A 26918-nucleotide genomic window follows, 5' to 3' on the forward strand; every position below is an offset into this window, starting at 1 on the left:
AGAGCACCAACAGTCATCAGAAGGTAACTCCACTTTGGACACTTTGGAAAAGGATGTCGCTAATGAGTCACCGCAGTCCTGTAGTCGTTTATGACCCCCCCAGGTTTACTGTAGAACTGAAGGACAAACAGACATTTGTGTTCCCATTTGTGTTGACTTTGCAGACGGCGCCGTGGCCCGGTCCGTGTGAGGGGACCAGCAAATTCAAGAGAAAGTAAGTTCCCCTGGCCACAAGATGGCGCTGTTGTGTTTAAAATGCACCAGAACGGGAGGCCAATGGGAGTGACTTGAATTCAGAGGGACTAACTGTAGACACACATGTTCTGCAAGGTTTCAGTCAGAGGATGCTGATTATTAGTTTTGTTGTGTTACAACGATGTGACACGACAAACTCTAAGCTCTGAGCGGACACGTGTGTGGCGGGTTTTGTGCTGAGGCAGCAGAAAATGTCCTGCGCTGAAACGAAACAGCTCACAGAGCACGGGCTCTGGACAAACACTGGATGAACACTGCGTGTTTGCGTTGGCGCTCAGCTGTTCTGTACCGTGGTGGGTTGTTTCATCCATAGGAACATGTCATTGATCCGACTAAAGACCAACCTCAAATAACCTCGTCCCGCTACAGAAAGCAACAGTTATCGTACAATCATCGGTATACAAAAAAAAAAAGGTCACGACTGTTGCCAGACCATCGGTGTCAAGGACCAGTGTTTGCTCAAGGCCAAATGTGACAGCAAACGCACCTTTTCCTGCACTGAGCAACAAGAACAGACAGTGAAAACAACCAGCAGACGCCACGTCTGCCGTGGGTTCCACCGCTCCACCTCCAGCTCCACCTCCACCTCCACCTCCAGCCTCCACCTCCAGCTCCACCTCCAGCTCCACCTCCACCTCCCACCTCCAGCTCCAGCTCCACTCCACATCCACCTCCAGCTCCACATTCACCTCCACCTCCAGCTCCACCTCCACCTCCACATCCACCTCCAGCTCCACCTCCAGCCTCCAGCTCCAGCTCCACCTCCACATCCACCTCCAGCTCCACATTCACCTCCACCTCCAGCTCCACCTCCACCTCCACATCCACCTCCAGCTCCACATTCACCTCCACCTCCAGCTCCCACCTCCACCTCCACATCCACCTCCAGCTCCACATTCACCTCCACCTCCACCTCCAGCTCCACCTCCACCTCCACCTCCACCTCCAGCTCCACCTCCAGCTCCACCTCCAGCTCCACCTCCACCTCCAGCTCCACCTCCACCTCCAGCTCCTGTTGACAGTTTTCTAGACCAGTTCCCACGACGGGCGGTTCTAAACTAAACTGACTTGTGATGACCGCACAAATTGGTAGGTGTAGGTGAACACGTGTCACTGACGTAGGAACAGCCAAGTTGTTGTCATTACGGTTAATCCCATTCACTCTGAATCATTACCGTAATGACAGTAACTTGGATGTGAAGTGCAACTTCTCAACCTCCAGGACCCAATGGATGTTTCCTCCTTCTTCTAGCTCCTTCTTCACACCAGGTAGAGGAACCCAGTGACATGTTTCAGTTTTCCGGAACAGTTCGCCATTTTCTGCAAATAGTCGCATAATTACTCTGAACTGATCCTCCTCATCTTAGAAAAAAGGACACATTGGACCTTAGACTCCTCCTCCCAGATGCTTTGCTGATCAGCTAATGCTAAAAAAACAAAACAAAACAATAATATGACACCAGGGGCTCGTTCCAGGGAACTAGTCACCTAATTACACTACTCCAGAGTCTCTACACTACTCCCGTCGGTGTTGCAGGCTTCCTGCTGAGGTCATAGGGGTGTCTGACGTGACCAAACGTTTCAGGCCCGGGTTGGCGGTCATCGGCCCTCTTTTACCAAAGTGTTCCTGTCACATTTGGACTTTGTGTTTCACAGAATACTTGACAAGAAACAATCCCCCGTCAACATGTCGAAGCTGCTGAGCTTCGGTTACGCAAAAGACGAGAGAGGCGCCCACCAACGTTTCAGTGACAAGTAAGTGGCCGGGCGTGTGTTTGCCTCTCTCTCTCTCTCCCCCCTCGGGGTGAGACTCCCTCTACTGTCACAAACGCACACGACGCCCGCGTATTGATTGGATGTGACTCAGCAAAGAAAAGTAAACACCGACGTCCACAAGGAGTCAAAGTTTGAGGCATGAAGAGGTGACGCAGTCAGGAGTTATTGGGGTGTGTGTGTGTGTGTGTGTGTGTGCGTGCTCACAGATCCTTTGTTTGTCAGCAGATTAGAAGACGGACACTGAGCGACAAGGACACACCACCTCAAAGATTTCCCCACATCAGAACTGGAAATGATCATAAATAAACGTTGTTTAATAAATATTTAAAAAGAGACTTTGCTTTTTGCATTTTTCTTTTTTTTTTCAGAGGGGGAGAAACGTTATTTTTGTACACTCCTACTTCAACTTACTTCATCTTACCAAGAATATTTGTCTCATAAAATCTCTGTAGTCTCTTTACACTGAAAATTACCTGAAAAAGTAATAAATTCAAAATAACCTTAAAACCACCTGGAGAACTAACTTGTTTTAGTCACTTGTTTTCAAGCAAATTTTCACTTGAATTAAACCGATTTTTTTTCCCCAGGTTTGTACTTAATGTTATGTTTTAATGTTAAAATTTGCTTGAAACAAGTGAAAATTGTCTCATCGAAAAAATCTGCCCAGTGGAGCATTTTTGTCTGTTCTCACAACATTGCAAAAGAAATTTTACCAGTACTAGTTGTCTTATTTCTAGTTCAAAGAATCTTGTTTCATCTAAATAAGACACATCCCTGGAAAAACAAACTTGTTTTTAGACAGCTTTCACATTTTTCAACAAATGTTCACTTTTCTCTTGTTCTTTTTTCAAAGGCAAAGCGATTTTCATGCCATTTTGATTAAAAATAAGACCAATGATCTGGGTAAAATGTTGGAGCCTTTGACCTCTGTTAACTGTCGTCTGTGTTAAATGTCACAACCTGCGTTCCTCTGTTGCTCATTGTGAGCTGCAGCTCGTGCGTCAACGTGCGGTTTACGTCACAAAACCTGTTGCAGCCGATTGTTGTTTCTTTTTTAAAGTCAGTTATGCTTTGGTTCGCGGCCAATCATTTTCTATTCCATCGATTTTTTTTTTCTCCCTCCTCGTCCGAGGTGGGTAAATGTTTTTGCGGCTGCAACTCCTCCTCTGTGGAGCCAATCGGCGGCGAGGTCAGAGGTCACCCCTATATCAGCTCTGCAGCGAGACGCACAGACATTTACGCCGCCGCCGCCGCCTGCAGCCATGGCTCCGATCCTACTCAACTGCGTGGGGAACGATCCAACGAGTACATCAAGTAAGTGACTTGTCGCTTGTCCTCTGTGAGAAACGTCCCTCCGTGTCTTAACGCGCTGCACCGACTTTGTTTCCTAGGACAACAGGTCCAGGTGAAGAACCCGTACCTGGACACGATGGAGGAGGACATTCTCTACCACTTCAGTCTGAGCACCAAGTCTCACAACCTGCCCGAGATGTTCGGGGACATCAAGGTTTGTCAGTTTCCCGTTCGGGACGTTCTGACGCCGACGTCGAGGCCGAGTCCAACCGTCGCCTCTTCTGCTCCCCCAGTTCGTCTGTGTCGGCGGCAGCGCCAATCGCATGAAGGCCTTCGCCCAGTTCATCCACCGGGAGCTGACGCTGCCCGGGAACCCGGCGGACGTCCGAGACATTCTGCGAGGGAACCGGACCGCTACTGCATGTACAAAGTGGGGCCGGTGCTGTCCATCAGTGTAAGTGGAGCCGCCGCCGACGCCGGGCGTCCGGTCGCACCCACCGTCACACGCTCTCTCACACACGCTGTCTCCTCCGCAGCACGGCATGGGGCGTCCCCTCCATCTCCATCATGCTGCACGAGCTCATCAAACTGCTGCACCACGCCCAGTGCCGGGATGTGGTTCTGTTCCGCCTCGGAACATCTGGCGGAGTCGGTAATGGCGTCCCTGCAAAAATTCAAAGAAGAACATTTGTCTTAAGTCCTGTTTCGAGTCATAAGATCTCTGGACACGTAAAAGAAACCAGACACAACTTGTTTTCACTTAGAAAAAGTAGAAAAACTCTGCCAGTGGGACTTTTTTTTGCTTGTAATACGACATAAACACGTGAAAATTGTCTAAAAAACAAGTGGACTGTTTCAGATCCGTGTCATTTTAAAGGGGAAAGGACTCCAAGGGAGACCATTTGGACGAGAAATAAGATATTTTCTGAGTAATACGTGTCGTCTTTGTCGAGGAAGCAGACTAAATCTGTCTGGAAATGTCCGTCTCCAGGTCTGGCTCCAGGGACGGTGGTGGTCACGGATAAAGCGGTGGACTATTCCTTCAGGCCCCAGTTCGAGCAGGTGGTTCTGGGAAAGGTGATCACCCGGCAGCACCGAGCTGGACGAGGGCGTGGCCCGCGAGCTCCTGCAGTGCTCCGCGAGCTCCCGAACCTCCCGACAGTCATCGGAAACACCATGTGCACCCACGACTTCTACGAAGGTACAAACAGCGTCGGCTCATAAAGACCAGAATAGATGGGCAAGAGCATTCAGAGAAATACGTCACACACACAATCAGACCGAAACACAGGCAGCAGCAGATAAGAACAACCTGTGGAGGAGCTTCAGGACGGGGGTGACAGAGATCCTGGTGTGCGTCATCAGGTCAAGGCCGACTCGACGGGGGCGCTGTGCTCCTTCTCCCACGAGGAGAAGCTGGAGTACCTGAGGAAAGCTCACGAAGCCGGCGTGAGGAACATCGAAATGGAGTCCACCGTGTTCGCCGCCATGTGCCGGGTGTGCGGCCTCAAAGGTATTTTCACGACACGACAGTCAGTGCAATTTCATGGGTGTCTGAGCCCATCTAATGACCTATGGACCCCCCCCCCCCCCGCCCCAGCGGCCGTGATCTGTGTGACCCTGCTGAACCGCTTTGAGGGCGACCAGATCACCTCCCCCCACGACGTTCTGGTGGAGTACCAGCAGAGACCTCAGGTCCTGGTGTCCCATTTTATCAAGAAACGCCTGGGACTTGTTGTGTGAAGACCCCCCGCCCCCCAGCTCTGGACACCACTGTATATAACCTGGATATGTGCATATGTGTATATACTGTACTTAACATATTAGTAATATTTCCATTTGACACTTGTTTTTTTATGATTTCTTTGATGATTTGACTTCTGTGTTACTTGATATATTTGTATTGTTCAAGGTTTTAAAAACCAGGAAAAGTTGTGGAGTTCAAGAAATCTATTTCCAGTCAAGGAAACTCACAACCGAATGATTTGCGGTTCAGGAGCTTAAAATCAGTCTGTATTTACTTGAATTCTGTATCAAACCACAAAGCTGCTGATTAATCAGAAAAATACTGAAATGACTTTCTAACGCTGCGCTGGAGGAGTTTGTTCCTGCAGATATCTGTCGACGTGTTTTTGTTACTGTATGGAATAAAGTGCATATTTAAACCTTCACATCAAATAATACACGAGTGACAGAACTCGGTGTTTTTTTATTACATGACCTGCTTGTGTCCACTGACAGTGTCCATTCATCTGTTCATCTGTCTTATTAGGTCCGGTCTCATTTCTAGTTTAAAAATCTCCTGGCAATTCAAATAAGACACATCACCTGAAAAAGTAACTTGCTCACTTGTTTTCATGCCAATTTCCAATTAAAAAAAATGCAGAAGGAGATTATGATTATTGTTCTCCTTCTTTCATGTGAAAAAACAAGTGAAAACAAGTTGTGTTGTCAGGTGATGTGTCTTATTTTAACAATTTAAGAGCTTTTTACTACGACAAATATTCCGTCAAGGTTTTGAGTTTTGCAGTAAATATGGAAAGACACATTCACACCTATGGGTGATTGACAGTGACCAGTTAACCTCAGCATGCTTTTAGAGGTGGTGGTTGGGGGGGGGGGGGGGGAGTACCCGGAGAGAACCCGCAGAGACATGGGGAGAGTCGGGGGACATGTCACAAAGCACCCCACCATGGACCGTGGGGACCGTGATCACAGCTGGAGGGAGGGATTCAGTGTCCCGGCGTGGCGGTCTGGGGGGTCTGATGACGGACAGAACCTCCCTGGCGTAGCGGCTGTGCTGCAGCCCGGCCTCCCGCAGAGCCTGTTCCACACGGATCCTCGGATCGGACACGATCTGCACACATCGGACACATGGCGACGCTGCTTCACACCTCCTGTTTGTCTTTGCTCTGGTTCACATGTGACACTGTCACCAATGCTGTCGGACAAACCCATGTTTTTACGGTCTGAGGAATCATTAGTCGTCGCCTCCGTTACACAGTAACCGATCTGCCGTGTGCAGCCACGACAAACATCCTCAGCAACCCCCATGACCTCCAGGTCAAGGCTGTTTATAATCATCTCGGAAAGGAGGGCAAGCGCTGTTTGACTGGCCCGACACTTGCATAATGTTTCCCTCCCCTGCGCGGGTCAGAGGTCAGCCTCACTTGGAACGCAACAGAAATGGCCGACTTCAATCGAGTGGTCTGGCAGGTCAGACAGACTGAGATAGGCAGCGTGGGCGCAAACATGCCGCCGCAGAGGTTTCATCACCAGCAGGAGGTGACGACCAGCGACGCTAGTTATATAATAGAAAATAAATAGAATAGAAAATAAACTGCTGCAATGAATCAAGAAATGAGTTACTGATGGAAATATTCACATGTACACACATCTGTACGCATCTGTAGTTTAATAATACTATTTTTTTATTTAATGTGTGAATGAATGCTAGTGATGTGAACAGATGTCTTTTGTGATTTTGTGAAATTTTGTTTATTTCTGGACTGACTTTCTTTTTTTTGTTTTTTGGTCATTATTTGACTTCCATACATCTGTTTGTATTCCATAGATGTTTCGCATGTTTGGGTCTTTAAGTGTCTGTTGCTGGAAACAAAGAATAATAAACAGTGTGTGTGTGTGTGTGTGTGTGTGAGACGTGTCACTTCACCTGTGAGTCCGTGTACGTGTTCAGCATGTAGAGCGGTTTCTGCAGCTCCTCCACATTCAGATGTCGACTCTTCCACGCCTGCGTGTCGGCCATCATCCTCTCTGGGTCTGCGTCTGCCACCACTCCGACCTCACATAAAAAAACAACAACAACAACAACAACAGTGTGGTGAAAAACCCACGAGTGTGTTCTTCCGTCCCGCCAGAAGGTGGCAGCGATGCTCCGGTTCACACAACAAGTCGGTGGGGTTGACAGGGTTGCGAGCAGATAATGCTCCCACCTGGTTTCTCAGAGCCTCCAGACGTTTCTGTCGCTCGTCCTCCTCTCTCTGACGCTCGGCCTCACGTGCCTCTCTCTCCTCCCGGCGCTGTTGCAGCATGTCGGCCCGGACCTGAACCCTGAGGGGTGAACACATGACAGCGGATCGGTCCCTGCTCTCCCTCCAGGCTCCTCATGAGTCATGACTCAACGCCATTATCTGCTACATTGGAGTTTATGTGTGTGTGTGTGTGTCTTTTTATATCATTTTCCGTCACAATGTCGCCAAAAGCCTGAGTTATGTTTCTGTCCAGCTGAGGGCCCGCGTTGAGGCTGGCGCCACCTCTCCAGAAACGTAACTACATGTCGCTGTGACGCCAAAATAAAACCGTCCTCAATCGTCAATCAGTCCATGGTTCCATGTTTCTTTCTTTTCTTTTTTTTTATCCTAGTTTTCCAAGCCACAGCGACTGAAGGTGATGGGTCCCAAAGCACCTCTAGGACGTTGGTATGTTCCCTGCAGACACAGACGAGACTCTGGGAGCTGGTCGTCGTCGTCGTCCGTGGCGATGCATCGATGCGGACCCTACGCCGATGAAGCTCAGCTCAGATCATCACCAGATTGTGTTCAACCCTTAAACGAAGACGCGATCACTGCCGCTACATTCACGCTAGCATAAGTACCGTTTTGCCTCGATTTCACTGCCACAACTCCAGCCACCGTGAAAAAGCCTGGTTGTTCTTTTCCTGGAACAGAACGCCCACACGGTTCCGACAGAGGATCGCTGGCTTCATCTTTAAGCCCCAGATGAGACAACCCTGATGAAACGCCTCAGACAGCGCTCTGCTTGTTTCCCAGTCCCCCATCAGACAAACGCCCCCCCACCCACCCCCGACGACGTGTTAAAGAACCTGTGTATTAAGAACCTAACGGAACATTTCAGTCCCTCATGAATCAAACCTTTAGCTTTTAGCTGCCCCTTTTCCTCCTGGATTCAATTCATCTTCATACGTTTGTATTTCTCAGTCGTTCCTATTTGTTTGTCAGTTATTTATGACTTTTTTCATGTAGCTATTCACGTGCTTCTTCTTATGTTGTTTGTCGTCACCTTCTGAAGGTTCTGCTAGCGCCCTTCACCAGCTCAACAGGTTGAGGTGGAAGTACCGCTGCACGTTAGCGGGTAGCGCTGGGACCAATCAGAGGAGACAACGAGGGGACGTTACCAGAGAAACCAGTCAGTGTCAAGAGTTTGTTCTGGAGAGGAGAGGAAGAGTCTGATGGGGGGGGGGGGGGGGGGGGCAGAGGAACGCAGACGATCCTCGTTGGTCTTCGTTGAATCTGGTTTCCCCGTCGACGCTGAAGACGATTCTGACACTTGAGCAGCAGCAGCCATCTTTGTTGTATGTCACCACTGTCAAGCATCGTTTTAAGCCCCGCCCACTGACTCTGTAGCTCTGAGCCCGCCTACATCAGATGGACCCATGTGATTGGTCCAAACTGATTCCACTTATTCTTCATCGCAGCCGGTGCACGTTGGTGGTGGAAATAAACGTCTTGACACTCACATTCACACCTACGGGGGACTGACAGTGACCAATGTACCTCAACATGAGTCTGGAGGTGGGAGGACGACGGAGTACCTGGAGAGAACTCACACGTGGAGAGCATGCTACCTCCACACAGAACCCCACTGTACCACTGTGTCGCCCTGTTCAGGTATCAGTCATCTGTTGATAAAACACAGTCTCACACCTTTAAAACCTTAAAAAACTCTACCTCTCTTTATCCCTCCTCGCTGTTCCTCCATCTCCCCTCCTCAGATCAGAGAGCCTCTCCTGATCCCTTTGCTCCAGAACCTTCTTTCTTTGTTGCTGCTTTGAGTGAAAACTGACGGATCTGTCGAGAAAAACACACCGTTTTATTATTTCTCACACAAACAACGACGACAAAAAGTGAACAAGAGCCTGGATCCACTTGAAGCGACTCCGACGGAGAGCTGACGACCGTCATGTCCTATTGATTGGGACGGACGCTGGAATCAGATAAGTGTAAATGGAGAAAATGAGACGATGCCCTCAACGTCTGTCACACCGAACGATATGAAATCCAATGCAGTCGGAATGCGCTCATTAATCAGTGTCTCAGGTTTCCCAGGCTCTCAGAGAGGACCCCGAGGAGGGAGTTAATTAAACAGTCTGACACACACACACACACACAATAACTCAGTCTCACTGTGCCCACAATTAAATCCTTCAGCTTAAGTGGCCAAAAATAGATTGAAACCTGCAGCGTAACATCCTGTTATTTTGTTTCTGTCTCATGTTTGTGATGTTTTTGTTGTTTTTTCACCTTTTATTCATATTTCAGCCCATTGTGTGAACTACTCCTCCGTTTTTCCAGGGGTCACATGGAAATATTTTCTAAGTTAAAACATTCACACACACACACACACACACACACACACACACACACACACACACACGAATGTGTCACCGAGACAATCTATTTCATTATTTTGTGGTTATTCCCCCGAGCACAGAGACGCTCTCATTTGTTTCTCTGCATCATCCAACGTGTAGTGGATGTTGGTTTTCACCTCCCGTCCATCAAACCCGACGTGTGTTGGCGTTTGTGACGTCGTTCACCTTTTCTTTCTGCTGAGACCTGAGGGTCGCTTCCTTCTCCTGCTCTCGCTTCAACCTGTCCAACTCTTCTTCTTGGCGTCTGGCGGCGATCGTTGCCTCCAGCTTTGCCACCTCCTCCTGCTGGGCCTCGCCACTGCTGCAGCTATACACACACACACACACACACACACACACACACCATCCTTTATCAGTTGTCTTGAAAAGAGAAGGTGACGACCAGCTGAAGGAAAACGGCAAAAACGTCACAGGAGGCGCTTCAACTCTGTCACAGTGGACGTAATTCTGACAAAGCTCGGAACGTTCCGGAATGTCCGCTGATGCAAAAGTATGGTATTTGCAAACTGATAATACGCAATCTGTAAAAGACGAGTGAGCCTCACCTTCGAGATGGGCGAAAAACAAATGTTTTAAATTAGTTTTTGATGTCAGTACACATTTAACAATTATGTATGAATTCATCCAAAGCATCATTGAAATTACAAGGAAATCACAAAACGGATTACACTTCAAAAAGTTCAAAAGTAAAGCAGTTTTAAAAAAATAAACGTTTGTGTTTGTAAAATAAATAAATCCATTTAAAAACAATGCTAATTACAAAGGGCACACATTATTATTATTATTATTATTATTATTATTGTTGTTGTTGTTGTTGTTGTTGTTGTTGTTACTGTTGTTGTTGTTGTTGTTGTTTATGAATTATTAAATTACATACAGTGATATACATGTATATACAAAATACATATATACATATGTACTCATTTATTATTTTTAAGGGATGTTACAGGTTTTTTTTTTTAAAAAGATCTTACATGACAGTGAAAGGGTTTTATGTTGTTGTTTATTTACTCTTTGAAAATGTCTCTGTTGGAAAACTACCTAGTGTTTTACATGTTGGCCAAGGCCATGCTTCACTCAGCCACACACACACACACACACACACACACAGTGAGTGACAGGCTGGTTATGCAGCAGCGTGCAGAGCTGCATTGCGACCAGGCGAGACAGATTCACGCATCCATCAGAGGAGAGCTTAGAAATCCCTGTAGGAAGTAACTGCAAATTAAAACGGACTCATGCACATCAGCATCATCACGTCAATCACAGTGAAGAGAAGCAGCAGCTGCTCTGACTGAAGGAAAACAGTTCACATAACCGACTGTAATCCACCGCCATTTGACGGCGTCCACACCCCCAGAAACTGTAATTACATCTCATCAAGAGACTTCATTCTCTTTCATCTGGGTGGAAAATGATGTTAAAGTCACACACGCATCGGTGCTGTTACACACACAGTGTGGAAAGTTTTCATTGGTTTGGTGCATTAAAAAGTCTAACCCTTCAATGTCGACGGTATCCCCAGCGCTACAGTCGCTCTAGCGTACTTTGGAGTACTGTAATTCCGCAACTACGCCGTCAGAAACCGTTGACAGGATCCTGAAAGCTGAGAAGTGTCACATGGTTCCTCTACTTGGTGTGAAGAAGGAGCTAGAAGGAGGAGAAGACGCCCATCGGTTCCTGTCTCTGTCATTACGGTAATCCCATTTGCGCTGTTGCCAGAAGATGGCGACATGAACTTAATGACAGCAACTGGGCTGTGAAGTGCAACTTTCCTCCTTCTCCTTGCTCTTCTTCACTCCAGGTAGGGGAACCGAGGGACGCATCTCAGCTTTCACATAGTTACGGTAATCCAAAGTGTGCTAGCCTGAATGTATCGATACCGTCGCTGTTGAAGGGTTAAATTAAAAAAAAAAACAAAACAAAACAAAACAAAACAAAACAAAACGTGAAGCCTTTCGTCAGTTTCAGTAGAGCTGGATTATCTACGTTTGGGCGCATGACTGGGACGTGTTTGTACCGGATCAACGGCTCCTCATGCTAAGGAAGTTATTAGCATGTCTAGTCAGTCACTGAAGGACGCGTGCCAACATCAGCAACAAACTGTGTCTTTACAAGACGAGTCCGAACGTGACAAACTTCAGTTAAATCTCAATGCAGGTTCCATCTGTTCTGTGTGTGTGTGTGTGTGTGGTGTGCAGTTTGTTCCTCTGTCAACAACAAAACAAAGTCCAAGTCCAGCTAGCATTACCAGCAAAACCTGCAATAAAGCGGGCTGAACGTCTCAACGTTTTCCCGTCAGACGGTCGTTTGTGGTGAGGCTTTGAAAAACGGTGTTTTTGCAACGTGTGATTTGCTGCATCACTTCTTTCCTCTCACGTGTCATTATCTCTTAGCAAACGAAAGAAAGTGGCGGAAATAAAATCGTCGACTTTCCCAAACGTACCATCTACCTCTGGTGCATGACGAGGGCAGAGTTTTGTGCCTCGAGCGGAACATGAATCACAATCTCATTTTAAAGTCTTTGCCTTTAGAATAGGACAAAAAAACACAAACAAACAAACACAACAACAAGCACGTAATTGCCCCATCCATCAGGAGCAGTCCAGCAGGGCGACAGTTTGATGATGGGAACCTCCAGAGGCCGGATCAGTCTAATTCCTGGTGGGTGTGTTTGGAATGCACGTCCCATGCATCTGAAGTTCAGATCACCTGAGGTCACGTGTTAGACCGATTGTTTGAATCAGTGTATGTGTGTGTGTGTGTGTGTGTGTGTGTGTGGGGGGGTAATTTGTCAATGGAATCGCAGAGAGAAATGTAACGTCTCATCATTTTTTATGCAGAGATGTCAGAATAACAAAGGAATAATGGTCTTTTTATCTGCCGCCGCAGCCCGTTCGCAGCCTTTGTTCCTGTAATTGTACAGACACGTCTTCTGTCAGTGGGCGGACACTCGTCCCAACTTTCTGCTCGCGGTTCCTAATTGAGATGGAAAACAGCAAAGCAGACGGAGTCACAACACCAACGTGGATCATTTCTGTGAAGTTTGGAACAAAGAGTATTGATGTGAAGCGGCAGATGTTCCCTGTGGGTGACGTCATCACAGTAACTAACAACATCGGATTCGTTCTCCAAACGTTCAGTAAATGTCCTCGGATGTTTGAACCTCCAGCAGCATCAACACCGACGACTGACTGTCAAAGTGCTTTGAATGTTAACGTCGTCATCACCATTCAGTCACACACTCAAATAATAAAATGAAACAGACCTGATGACCTGGGAGAAGAACAAACGTCACCTCGGCTGGAGAAATGTGACAACGATCAAATGAAAGAACCGTGTGTTATCGCTGATATTCACATACGTCAGAGTGATTCGTTTCTGGATTAACGACGTCTTAATCATCTTTTCTCTTTGACTTTGACTTGAACAAAAGGTGCTTTGTATCGTGTCTGAATATCAGCCCGTGTTTCTTTTTGTCTTGTGTTTGTTCAGATGGAACTTAAATTGTCACTGTAATTTAATGACCCATTTGTCTCCAGCGATGAAACGACGACATCTCTGACATTCCCTGGTCAGAGTGTATTACTCCTCCTCATGTGGGACTGAGGCGTACATCGTCCGTTCTAAGGCCGTACGTGCTCCTGAAGAGGCAGATACAGCATCCTGTTGTTCGCCCAGTAGAGGGCGCTGTGAGGTTTCTCGTAAGTTTCTCGTGAAAAAATGAACTGAAACCCAAACCTTCTTCTGAGAGTTGTCTGCAGAAACAATGGACCCTACGAATCGTCTCAAGCCCCCGGACTCCGCCGTGCTCTCGTCACGGACGGTGACACCCACCAGTCGATATGCAGCCTGTGGTTTGATTGGAATCATTCCTCCCTGTTGTTGCTCGTCCCAGGCCCCTGCGGACACTCTACCGTCCCTGTCGGTTTTATTTACTCATGTGGAATCACAATCACTCATCAAACACGCCCGGGGCTGAGATAGAAGTGGGAGGCGAAATGAAAGCAAGGGCGGAATGAAAGGCTGGAACCAACAATGACACCGAGAACAATGGCGGCCTAATTACAGCCGCCACAGAACGGCAAAACAAACAGCCGATAATTAGTGAAAAGCCGCCTGCCGTTCAGTGATAAGTTCCAACGAGCTGCTGCTCCGTGGGATAGATGCTTCTCAGAGTCGTTCTACCTGAATCCGCTGAAGCTCTGATAACAAACAGCTGGACGACCCCCGTGGAGTTCACCAGCCCCCGTCCGTTACCGAGGATCGAGTGTCAGGCGTCGGTCCATCACTGCGCCGACGCATAGAGACAGACGACCACACAAACCTACAGGCGATTCTATAGACGCCGATTCACCGAATGAGCCAGAGTACCTGGAGGAAACCCATGCACCCACGGGGGAGAACAGCAGGGAGGGCTGGACTCTATCCCCACATCCAGATCCTCTGCCAGCTGATTTGGATTGATTGTATAGGTCCGTTTGGACCAATCACAAGGGTCAATGTGATGTGGGCGGACCAGAAGCATGTACAGAGTCAGTGGGCGGGCTGTACCGGATGATGCCACAACCTCCATCTTCCTAGATGTGGCTAAGGCTAATTTCAGCAAAAAAAAAACAGGACAAATGAACTCCAAGGTCAGTTATCCTGGAGATCTTCTCCCCACGTCCCAGAGATGTCAAAAGGACAACCTATGGATCACAACGCCGCCAGTGAAATAACAGACTCCGGTCTGATGTCTGACCTGACCCAGCCGCCGCACTGCTGTGACCGAGATGACAGAGGCAGCAGATGGACGCAAACATCCGCCTGGACAAACAACCAGGTGGTGGTTTGGCATCGGCAGAACAATTTATGAACTAATCTATGAGTACGTAACAGAGACTGAACTCCAACTGAACCATTTGTTACAAAGAACAACGACTCTTTGGGGTGAACACACTGCACTGAATCACCAACCTGAAAAGATTTGTTCGTTCCAGTTCAGCTGTGTGCGGCAGTGAACTGCTGCAGGTGAATCTGATTCGTTGGTTCGTTCCCTTTGAACGAGTTGACTGATAAGAATCACTCACTGAAAGAGAATCTTACACTGAAAACAAAACTTATACTGAAAACTGTGCAGCGACTTGAGGAAGTAGTTCTCCTGGTACTGACGAATGTACTGATTCTCTGCGAATGGATTTACACACCCGAACATGAGTCCTGAACTCTAGAACTTGTTACATTCCACCTTTGTCGCCGTCATTCAGTGATGATGTTTCTACAATATCATGATTTCCAAGGGGAGTCATTTCAGGGGTGCATTTCAGCACTTCAGAACGAATCTTTTGAACTAATCTTTTTTTCCTGAATTGATTCTACTGATTCAGTACCACCTACAAGAACTGTTGTCCCCATCACTACACTCCAGAAAAAAGCTTTAGTAAAAGTCATCCTGAAATGAGTTTTCAGATCTATTTTCACGTAAACGGACAGAACCAAACGTCTCATTTCAGGTTTCACAAACTCTGGGTTTTGGCTGGAAGCGACCCCACAACAAATCCAACTCCCACAGAATTTCTGACAATGGACGTACGTTAACGGACGGAACGACAGAGCAGACGAGTGTCTTGTTATCTGACCGGGCACCAGACCCGAGTGTCGTTTGTCAACGGGCGAGCGAAGCTAATTCAATTGACTTAGTAATACACTGATTTGTTTCTCGAGCGGGCGTGCTGGTGCGTGAATGGGAAACAAGCCCCCTGGAGACAGTGACATCGTGTTCCCGAGCTCGTCCTCATTAGCTCGTTTACATCTGCGGCTCATCCCAAGCGCCCAGTGGAGGCTGGAGACGCTGTCAGCGCTTGACGAAGCCAGACGAGGTGATGCTGCACAGAGGCCCCGTCTCCACTGGGACCTCTGCAGCCTCACCTTACACTGTAAACTAACACGACCCTTCTTACTGGGGAATACACATCCAAATGTCTCGTTTCTAGTCATAAAATCCCTTTACACCTAAAAGAAAAAAAATCTCTGGACACTGTCCAGAGATTTCCTGAATAGAAATTATCAAATTTGCGTCGAAATAAGACAAATATTCATCGTAAGATTTGTTGTCTTAGCTGAATTTCTGCAGAGTAGAGCGGTGTTAATTCCCAACATAAAAACATGTGAATAGTGAGTTAAGCTGTATTTAAGCTTTTGCGTTAAATCGACGGTGCAACTGGGGCGTAGGGTCCACATCAACATGTTGCCCACAGGGGGCGTCGTAGCCTTATGTGCAGCTCTCCGGGACAGACTTAGCAGCTAAGTGTTTCCCGCCAACAACTGTGATTGGACTGTTTGCATCAGACGACTTTCCCAGCGCTCAAGAGCGTCACCTCTGTGTTTTCATGTCCTGAAGGTGATTTGTGGAGGTCAAAACTGAGCGGAAACACTCACGGCCTTCACAGCGTGTTGTAGTGAGTGCGGTAACAAGATCCGCTCAGTTTCAGACGTGAGTTTTTAAGTAAACAACAGAATGACCAATCCGGTGTTTGCCAAGAAAATGCAAGCAGAAAAAGTGTAGTAAGTGCGGTAACAAGATCTGCCCACTTTCACTTTTGTGTTGTTTTCTGAGCCTCAGACAGGAAGTTGCTAATGTACATTAGCTCACCACGAGGTAGCGACTGTACAGCAAAGGAACGCAGCATATTCCCTGTGTCCCACCCCCTCGTTCCCATTGGCTGTTGGGCAGCATGTGACGCTGTGAAGGACAAACCGGCCACTAACTTTGTCTCTCAGGTGCAAGCAAATGTCCTGCTGGTGTTTTCGGTCTGCGTGGAGCTCCAGCGCCTCCTGGTGGGCGTTCCTCGCCTCCTGCAGCGTCACCAGGGCTTTGGCCAGCAGCTCCGCCCGGTCCCGCTGCCCCTGCTGGGTCACGGCCCTGAGCTGAGCCTGGGTGAAGCGCTGTCGGTCCCACGCACGCTCATGCTCCAGCTGGAAGGACGACAGGTGAACGTGAGGACGGACAGGTGTCACGTAACGGTTACATTCCTGGAGACAAACAGTCACTTGTATAAATGTTCATTATTACAATTATACAGGCGGAGAAAGAGTCCCAGGACTGTCATCAAAACCCACAGAATTCTGGATATCAAACAGACTAGTCCTTTCCCTAGGATGACATCCCATAAAGATTAACAGTCACACTGGCACCTGTTTACTGATGCATCTCAGTTATGAAATTGAGTGCAAATTGTTTCGGGGACCCTAAACAATAACTCATGGACCCCCAGGGGGCCACGGACCCCAGTGTGAGAACCACAGATTTAGCATAGAACAAAGATTTAATGATATGACTGAAGAGAAAGAGGTTTGTGTTTTGTCCTGATGTTGTATTTGTGTAAATAGTCATGATCTGACATGATTTCAAATGAAGTTACTTCTGATCAATTTCTACAAGAGCCTTGTCTACACGGTTATATTTGATCGTACATGTACTATACTATTTCTTTCATGATATATGATGTGAATGCCTGATGAGGAAGCTGTTTGACTGTCGTCGGTGTCGACGCTGCTGGACGTTCAAACATCTCAACTGCCAACGAGTGGGACCAGTTACATTTCCAGAGAAACGTTCAAGCAAAAACATTTGAAAAACGGATTAACTGTGAAGAACCTGCCACTGTACGTCAGCGGCGTGCTGCATCCGACGGTCGACCGCTTTGATGGGGAACAAGTGAGCTGACGGCCCGCCGGCGCAACACGAGTTCAAGAAACGGAGGTAAAGACACAGTCTGCTCGTTTTAAAGGCGTCACAAAGGGTTGTATTCTATGGAGTGGTAAGTCCATGGGGTCATTTGTGGTGGACTTAGAGAGCACAAAGAGCCCCGGGCAGCAGAGGGCGCTCTCCACTCTCTGGATGAAGAATCTGCCCCCCGGCAGACGACTAAGAAGATTTTAGTTCATTAACTTCAGGAAATGATCGTCTTCGCTGGAAATTAGGACAGCTCCAGGACACAGCTCCAGCCCAAACGAAAGAGAAACTTTGAATATACTCTCACTCCTCAGCGATGGTAACAATCACCCCCCCCACACACAAAGTCAACTTTGGATGGAAGAGAGTGTGATCAGGCTCACAAGTTTCTCTCAGATCAGTGTGATGTAATGTGAGATTAATGTCTGTAAATCGATATCATCTTCAATAGAACGGAAACACAGAGACCGGTGGAGCCTGCACTTCACCGAGTCTCCACCGAGGAGGCAAAGAGCAGCCCCCCCACCCCTTTACCCCCTCCCCGGAGGTTACAGCTGGAGCTGGAGGAGCTGTCGTCATGGTGATGCTATCAGCGGTGTCTGACAGATCCTGTTTCGTGCAGAGCAGATCGTTGTCCAGGCTCATCGGGGTTCTGGTTGTAAGTGGACAGAACACTGACGTGAACACGTACTGGGGGGCGCAGCCACCGGGAAGCAGTAAGTGAAATTTGTCATGTGACATTCACATCACCCTTTAACAATGATGGTATCGCCGGCGACACAGTCACGCTACTCGACAAAAAATGAAGTTCAAGTTCACTCCAACAGCTTTTGTACTTTTAAAATCACATCTGTTACTGAGTAAAACATCTATATAAAATATTAAAAATCTAGTTTTGGATTCAGAAAGTGAGTTTGAACTTTGACTTAAAGTAAATTCTAAATTTTAAACATACTTCTTACATGAATAGAATTAGTCATGTAAATCGTGATGAGTAGTTGTACTTTTCCTTGTGTTGGTAGGTGATTTGTCCTTCGTAGATGTTGTGCTACTTGAGCCTGAGGTGTTCGTGTGATCCGTTTTTCATTGTCCAACAGCTACTGACCAGCTCGTGCCTCGTCCTGTCAGGGAAGAGTCTCTGGAGCATGTCCATGCACAGCGCTCGGTGGTCGGGGACGTCGTGGGCGTACTGCGACAGTGTGAGCTGGAAACGTAAGTGGTCGTCTTTGTCCCAGCCGCAGAACCTGGAAGAATACAGAGGTTGAGAACAGACCGTGTTCCGTCTCACCCATTCACTCTCCAAATGCACGACTCCTTCTGTGTCTGACCTGTCAGTGTGTGGTCCCACTAGAAAAATACAAAATATGGGTCTGACTTGGATTGATACTGTCAGTGGTATGGAGGACGAAAAATGACAAAAGTATAAATAAATACATAAACACATTTGTGTTTTCAGCTGGTGTAAACGGGTCCATACTGTGAGTGAAACCCGGTATCACAGCTTCTGAAAGCTGAGAAGTTGCATTTCACATTCAAGTTGCAGTCATTACGGTAATGACTCGCCGGCCTCCAGCAAAAGAGTGAAAGGGATTACCGTAATGACATGTTCTCAACTTTCAGGAACAGTTAGTGCAAAGCGTTGTATAATTACAGTACTCCAGAGGATGTTATCATTTATTTTTTTCGGCGTTTCGGTGCACGAGTGCTTGTGGATGTTTGTTTCCGTCGTCTATATCACTTAAGTAACAAGGAGCAAATCATTCTGCGTGCACATACGTGAATGCACATACATGGTAGTCTGTTGTTTGTCAAACACGGGTTTGATAACAGTTCAGGAGCAACATTGCACAGGGCGAGACGCCGGCTGATCTAATCAACTTCCCGGTGAGCGGGACGTGTCTCCTGCTCGACAGCTCGCTGGAGTCTCTGCTCTCGCCGAGGACAGATGAGTCAATACGCTGTCGATGCCCCACTGGGTCTCTGATCTTGTACCTTAACCCACCCGATTACACACATACGCCGTTTTCCTCGGCAGAGGCGGCAGGAAATCGCTCGTTTTTATTTGGACTCGTTGGAGACACGGAGGGGATCGACATCTTACATTGCAGAGGAGGTCACTCCGGACGTTGTCCTTTGACACACGTCTTGTCCCATCAACCTACTTGTCGGTAGTTTGCAGCTGCTCTTGAAGACTCTGCAGCCGCATCTGGTGCCTCACTGACAGCGAGTGGAAGGCCTGAAGCAGAGAGTCCTTCAGCTCAGGGTAGGGGCAGTCAGAGTCCCTGACCTCCTCTGGAACGACGTCTGCCAGATGATCGGAAGCTGTAAGATATTTCTGCAGAGGACGGGACGTCCGTCTTTGAGGGACACCAGAGCGTTGTCGGGCAGTGTTGTGATCCCTCACGGTGATACTGATCACTGGGGGCGGGCGGAGACGGAAACTTACATCCAGGTCCAGGGCCGCTATCTCCTCCTCCAGAGCCAGAGACTCCACGAGAAGGGCTGAACATGTGTCTTCTTGCTGCTCCTTCACCGCGTTTATCTGGTGAGGGAACCAACAACGTCCATGATACTTGAAATATAAAAAATATATATAAAATTAAAAAAATAAATATAAAATAGACTTAAATATAAAATAAATTATATTTCATAAATAAAATGTATAAAATAAAAAAAGGTTACATTTTACATATTGCAATTAACCCTTTCTAGGGAGGGAAACCACATGGAATCACTTCCATATCGATGTACACCTGTCCAAACATTAAAAATATGAAGTAAAATATGGAATTATGTAGCAAAAAAAAACGTGTTCCATAACTGTAAAGATGTTTTATATTTGAACTTCGTCAAAACTTGTTGTTTATCTTTTGTTATTTATTTATGCATGAGTGTTTTTTAAGAAAAAAAAAAATGTAAAAATAAATTTGAAAAATGTGAGAGAAAAAAAAAAGAGCGTTTCCTGTGACGACCTCATGTATGAAAACTAAGGTCGGTCAAAGCAGGAATCAAAGCAAAGGGTTTAGAATCAACCAGATAAAACATGTATTTTTATAAACAGTCAAGAGAAAAAAACATGCTAACATGGGTAAAGATGGATAAAGGGAGAGATTGTCCGAGTAAACAAAGGGGGATTGGCAGTTTCCTCCATGAAATCAAAGCAGCAAAAAAAAAAAAAAAAATAGCTGTGAGCTGGTGACCGAACATCCATCAGAGGACAAAGAGGAGAGAAAGCTGCTGAGTGTCAGTGTCAGGAAGTCCAAACTGGACTGGAACATCAGGCTGACGTATGAGGAACATCTGAGACAACCCGACACCTCCCACAGAACACAGAACCCGGCAGGTTGCACAGCGCCACAAATTACCATCTTCAAAATGACCATAAAGCCTCCGAGAGTCATCAAACGTTATGATATGAACATTAGGGCTGATTGTCATCTGTCATCTGTGTCATTGGCTGAACTTTCCTCTCTCTCCTGCAGTTCGGCACACGTGATGTTAATTCCCTGAAATGTAAAATATGTCGAGTCGGCGGTTGTTAGCGTGACGAACATGGAGAACGATCACACACCGTGGCATTTGAGAGGAAACACATTCTCCTGACTGACAGCCTCCAAGTAACACCGAGTACCGTGCAGCTAAATGCCATCGCATCTTAGTGTTAGTAATTAACTCTTCGTACAAGGTGTCATTCTGGTGCATTAACGGTGAAACGTAACAGTCGCCCTCCTTGAACTCAAAGTAGACCAAAGGAAATCAGGAGACTGGCCCTCGACCGGCTTCGTTTCATTTCATTTCTATTTAATTATTGTTGTACTGTGTGGTGCTTATTTCATGAATGTTTGCTGTCTTTTGATGTCTTATATTCTATTGGCAGTGCCTTTATTTATTCTTTGGTGCAGAGCTTTGGTCCACTGTTTTTAAAGGGTTATTACAAATAAAGTCTGAAAGTTCCAGAGAAAAAAACAATGAAGATCAATAGAACTTGAGCTGTATATTAGATTAAAAAAACTTAAATGTCACATTCATGTTATCTAAATTGTAAGTGAGGTGGAGGACACGTAGAGCGGTGGGCCCGCGGGAGCAGAGAAAGAAGCAGGAGGGAGCTGCACAGAAAGAAAAGACAAAATGGCTTCATTCTGACTCGCTGAAGGATCCTGCTCACTCCCTAACCGGGCCAATCTGCTCTGGAGCCCACAGAAAGCCTCTGGAGCCAGAGGCAAACCTGGAGACTTGGGGATTGTGGCGAGCGAGGAATCAAAAAAAAGAAACAAATGTTTGTTTGTTCATGTGACTCTCTCACACCCCGAACAGCAGAAAAGACCGGAAAAACCCAGTGTGTATGTATGAATCATATTCATGATTTATTTTGAAAAAATACACAAACCTGAAGATCAGCTGAGTTATTTCATGTCATAATTCTATTTTGTAAGTATTTCTAGACACTTGGTGCTTTAGTTCTTATTTGCATCTTTTTCATCTATCGACAGTAACAATCTATCTGTCTGTCTGTCTGTCCGTCTGTATCTATCTATCATTCAGAAGACAAACGTACCTGCTGTCGAAGGTGCTCCCAGTCAGCTGGCCGGCTGGTGGCGTTCTGGTTCCTGACTTGTCTGAGCCTGAAGCTCAGGTCGTTCCGGAGCTGATGAATGGGCTCCACGGTGTCCAACCTGAAGGCCTCACGCTCTGTCTGGAGCATCGACTCTGATCAGACAAACACGGGCGGGTCAGGAACCGGAAGAACAAACTGAGACGGATGCCGGTGTTACCTTCGTCCTGGAGGGAGAAGATGGACGTGTCAGTCCAACTGCTGGGACGGATCTGCTCTAAGAAGTCCCAGATTTCATCTGCAGCCTTCTCCCTGATGGAAGGGAGAAGAGTTGGACACCTTTGCTCACAACTAGGAACATGTCTTATCTGCCTTCATGTGGATGGCCATCTGCCTCGACCAGGAGGGTCAGACACACAGGTGACGGAGAGAGAGAACGAGAGAGAGAGAGACAGGACAGCAACACACACACACACACACACACACACAGACAATCTATCTTGGCATGAGCCGCCATCTTGAAACAGATGACAACAGATGAGAGCGACTCAGCACATGGCGTCAGAGGGTCTCACACAGCATCAAACCCACCAGCACACTAACACACCAGTCTGCCAGGTTTTACACTGTGTCTTTAGAAATGCCAGGGAACTTGAATTGTGTGTGTGGGGGGGGGTTGAGAGCTGTCGTCATGGCTGGACTCATTACTGGGGCTCATGCTTGTGTACATCATTAACCTTGGGTGGCTCAGACACAGTCATTACGCAGCCAAACACGCCGCACCCCAGAGCGCCCACTGCCCTTCTCACTTCACAAGACATGACACCCCCGGGGGCCCCGGGCACACACTCTCGCAACACACACTCCCAACTGTGTAATCCACTGTCTCATAACCGCCATGTCACGCTCCCTTCTCGTTCACCGACTGGACGAATCTTCCTCCTCATCGGCTCACTACTCCTGGGTTCTTCACCCTACGATGACAGTCACCATGGTATACGTCTTTGCTTGTTTCTTTGTTTGTTCGTCTGTCTTCCGCCTGCTCCAACACGGTTCATGCTAGAGCCGCTCCCAGCTGTCATTGGGTGAACGGTGGGGTAATGGTAACCTATTAACCCTAGCATGCTTTTGGAGGAGGGAGGGACCCGGCGAACCCACGCAGGGACAACATGTAAACTCCACCCAGAACAGACTCACAGTTTGTATTTGCATTTATCTGCACAGAAGCAGCGTCAGTCCTTCAAATCTTCTTGTATTCAGTGCTGGGTTAACCCTTCAACACCGACACCATCGCTGCTGATTCATTCATACTAACATACTTTGCATATGTGCAGTCACCTATGCGCACATAATTGTAGAATTAATGATTTAAAACGACAACAGAAACAAACATGAGAGAGCAGAGCTAGTGTCACCACTCCCACATAGACTGTTGGTTCAACAATTATACGATAAGTCTTCGGCCCTTTAACACCAACGGTATCACCAGCGCTACATCTGTGCTAGCATAATTTGGAGTACCGTCATTATGCAATTACTATTTGTGCTAGAAGAAAGCAGCAAATGGTTCTTGAAAGTGTCACTCGGTTCCTCTACCTGGAGTGAAGAAGGAGCTAGGAGAAGGAGAAGACGTCCATTGGTTCCTGAATGTTGAAGCTGCACTTCACAGCCTAGTCGCTGTTATTACGGTAATGACTAAGCGGCTTTCAGCAACAGAGAGAATGTGATTACCAGAATGACAGCAACATGGCTGTTGTCAACTTTCAGTCACTGATCTCTCACCGTTTTCTTCCCCTTGCACATTCTCCAAAGTATGCTAGCGTGAATGTTAGCGCTGGGCTAGCGTCAGTGTTAAAGGGTCAATTCACAGAAAACGTAGCCACTCATCTGAGGAGCTTCTTCAGTTCTAAACTGACTAGTGGAGAGTTCTGGAACTTGTATGTATGTTTGGTACTGAAGATACCAAACACAAAAGCACGGGCGACACGGTGGTTAAGTGGCTAGCACTGTCACAGCGTGAAAGTCCCTGGTTCGATTACTGGTTCTTTCTGTGTGAGTTCTCTCCGGGTACTTCGTGTGAGTTCTCTCCGGGTACTTCGTCTTTCTTCCACCTCCAAAAACATGCTAAACAAAGCCACGTCCACACGGAGACGCTTTGCTGTGTAAACGCACAGGTTTTGCATTGTTTAGGCCAATTGTCCAAATGGATCCAGTAACCATCAAGTGACAGTGTCTGACATTGAGCGGATCCTGCGACCACAGTAACTCTGACAAGATCAGCATCCTTTTCTGTCAATTTAAAAAAAAAAAAATCTCACGTTTGGACAGTTGAATTTGATCGTCAGACACAAAAGTGGCGCTCAACTGTGTCGTCTTCTCTGTTTTTGGGGGAATGTCAGCTCCACCTACAGGCCTGGAGGATGAACTACAGCCTGTCCAGTCTTTTCCACGTTATGCTGAAGAAGACAGCATGAACGAACGATGACCTGGATGACAGAGAACCTATTTCCTCGCATCCCTCTGTGTTTCAGTCCTTTTGCAGATGGACCCTGTTGGCGCGGCTGAAGTGGAACAACTGTGCATTGAAACAACAGGTTCACAACAACCGCAGCAGAGAATCACAGGGAGTAATAGGAAGCTCTTACTCAGCCTTCTGCAGCCGAGGGAACTCCCTGCTCCACACCTGCCTGTGCTGCAGTAACACCGAGCTCTCTTTGGTGGACCTGGCTCCACGGCGAGTCTTCTGGACCTGGAGGACGAGGTGGAAGAAGGATACGTCAACACACGCTGATACCATCTGCTCTCAGTGCAGCTTTTTTTTTTATCTCAGTTAAACGGAACATAAAGCCTGACAGACAACATATATCACATGATGTCGTTAAAAGTAAGCGGGAGGCTCATAAACGCTGGGAATCTGACTGAATAATCGCTCCAGCACAAACAAAACAAACATCTGCAAATTAGAATAATCAGGCAGAAACATGCGTGACAGGCATGAGGTATTTCATTAGGAGAATGGTGTGTGTGTGTGTCAGTGTGTGTGTGTCCTTCAGAGTGCTGTGCAATCATCTATCAGTGTTCATCTACACAAACCACTGGTTACGATAATTGTACAAAAGAACATCCTAGCAAAAGGCTGCTTTCACATTCCTGATGGAGGTGAATATGAGGTAGAGGAACGGGTCGAAATGGAGCCATGCTCCTTCTCCTTTGCGCTTTAGAATGCTGCGGTTACCCCGTACGTGCGCGTGTGTTTGAAATAAGCTCCTTTTATTTTTTACAATCCGGTCTCCAAGTACATATAATCCCAGTCTTGGAGTACACATAATCCCCGTGTGCATTGCGTCACATTAAGGATTAGTGACATCGCAATTATACAGTAAAGACTCATCCGTGGGATTTTTCACTTTCAATTACTCACTTTCATATTATCTAATTCAGACAAGGTGCTTCAAAAATAATAGAGAAACATTTCTCAGGAAGAAAATGCAAAAATGTAAAAAGATCTGGACAAGTGTGGAAATATTACACTTGTGTGAAGGGGAATTACCGTATGTCTGAATCAGTCAGAGAGAAGATACAAGACAAGGAAGTCATTTTTAGAGCAGTTCCCCTTACTAATAAACACACATTCATCCTATTTTTTTGTGCAAATATCACTATTTACAGCAGAAAACGCTGCCAGGTACTTCCTGGAGAGCAAAACTGATTCCATGCTTGAGGCGACTCACGGCCATTTATTTACCCTCTATCACATGAGCAGGGGGAGATGTGCAGGAAGCTCTGCCTTTCAGTCAGGACACCGAATGTGAAAGTAGCCCGTCTTATCTGGGTTATGCAGAGAACGGGATTGGAAGAAGCCACGGGCAACAGCAAAGATACAGAAAGGCTCCTGTGACAGTTTAGCAATTAAAACACCACAGGTCCAACAGCCTAATCTCCATGGCCGCTGGCACATGCGTTCGCTCTGCTCCGAGTCAGACAACTCTGAACTTCAAACAGTCTTTCCGTGAACCCGCAGGCAGCCTCATGAATATTAATGCTATTGTGAACGGGCGATATTAACGCTCTGTTTCATGATGGTGGACAATTTTAACGGTTATAGAATGCCCATTTTTTAATGGGACTAAATCCCCTCACAGTCTGCGGACTGGAAGAAAGAGGAGGGGAGAGTAGGCCGGCTCCCTTTTACTACGACTGAAGACACGCTGGTTTATCACCACACATTAAAACCAGGTTCCAGTCAGTTCAACTCTCCCCGCGGTGGGTAAAGAGGACTGTTTGCCCTCTGGGGGGGAAAAAAAAACACCATATATCACAGTGCAGAGCATTCCTCCTCATTTGCTGTGGTAATAGCGATTGATTTTATAATCACACTGCAGTTTTAAACACAGGCTTGATACTGACAATGACCAACATGTACCTTTTGTCCGATTAAAGCAGTCTCCAGACGTTTGGCGTCAACAATGGCTTGCAGTCTGTTATACTCTGCCGGCCTGTACTTGGAGCTGCTGAGACCGTTTCGCAGTCTCACAGTCAGTTTTTCTGCACGAATGAAAGCGAATGATATGGCTGAATTAGGATCAATGGAACAGTGGAAAATCTCATCCCATGTGATGTCTGAAATAAAGTCTTTATGCTGATGTCAGCAAAGAGGGAAATGGAGGCAGCCACAGCATGAGTTGTGCTCTAATACACTGTAGGGGCGATTCAGGAAAGGACTCGGGGGCTCAGTCAGCTGTGACAGGTGAATAAACAAACAGGGATGCTGCTGACGGAGAGCATTAAAGACTCGACGGTGCCTGGAGACGTCCAGCGTGGCCACCGAGTCAGCGGTGTTTCATTCCCGCTCACTCACCCACGTGGTCTGGTTGGTAGTTGGTGAGGAACGTGTGTGGACGTATTCCACTCAT

General features: G+C 47.0%; 2 protein-coding genes across 2 annotated transcripts; one reads left to right on the forward strand and one right to left on the reverse strand.

Moving 5' to 3' along the window:
- The first annotated feature begins 1942 nt into the window (after positions 1-1942).
- On the forward strand, positions 1943-5067 carry LOC144741459 (uridine phosphorylase 2-like). Its single transcript, XM_078623983.1, is given in 12 exon segments — positions 1943-2010; positions 3376-3538; positions 3618-3731; positions 3734-3778; positions 3861-3869; positions 3871-3976; positions 4316-4413; positions 4415-4460; positions 4463-4525; positions 4690-4706; positions 4708-4837; positions 4925-5067. Coding segments are annotated over 12 exon segments (1002 nt in total).
- Positions 5068-5873: 806 nt separating this feature from the next.
- CCDC148 (coiled-coil domain containing 148) lies at positions 5874-26918 on the reverse strand. The gene is made up of 15 exons (XM_078623985.1): positions 26864-26918; positions 26423-26550; positions 24651-24748; positions 22226-22317; positions 22009-22160; positions 19900-19995; positions 19616-19788; positions 18559-18697; positions 16476-16693; positions 9897-10043; positions 9033-9146; positions 7278-7395; positions 6998-7126; positions 6032-6181; positions 5874-5879 (listed from the first exon to the last, which is right to left on the reverse strand). Exons 1-15 carry the CDS (start codon positions 26916-26918, stop codon positions 5874-5876), a joined length of 1815 nt encoding a protein of 604 aa, XP_078480111.1.

This window comes from Lampetra planeri, unplaced genomic scaffold (assembly GCF_965212315.1).
Source record: "Lampetra planeri unplaced genomic scaffold, kcLamPlan1.2.h2 scaffold_557, whole genome shotgun sequence".
Classification (NCBI taxonomy): domain Eukaryota; kingdom Metazoa; phylum Chordata; class Hyperoartia; order Petromyzontiformes; family Petromyzontidae; genus Lampetra; species Lampetra planeri.

Bases quoted from the DNA above. Each gene is read 5' to 3' on its own strand.
- CCDC148 (XM_078623985.1), bottom strand. From the start codon at position 26,918: ATGAGTGGAATACGTCCACACACGTTCCTCACCAACTACCAACCAGAC. The intron at 26,551-26,863 runs GTGAGTGAGCGG...TCATTCGTGCAG, and splicing joins CTACCAACCAGACCACGTGG to AAAAACTGACTGTGAGACTG. The intron at 7,396-9,032 runs GTAGAGTTTTTT...TTCACCCCTCAG, and splicing joins GCGAGGAGGGATAAAGAGAG to GGTTCAGGTCCGGGCCGACA.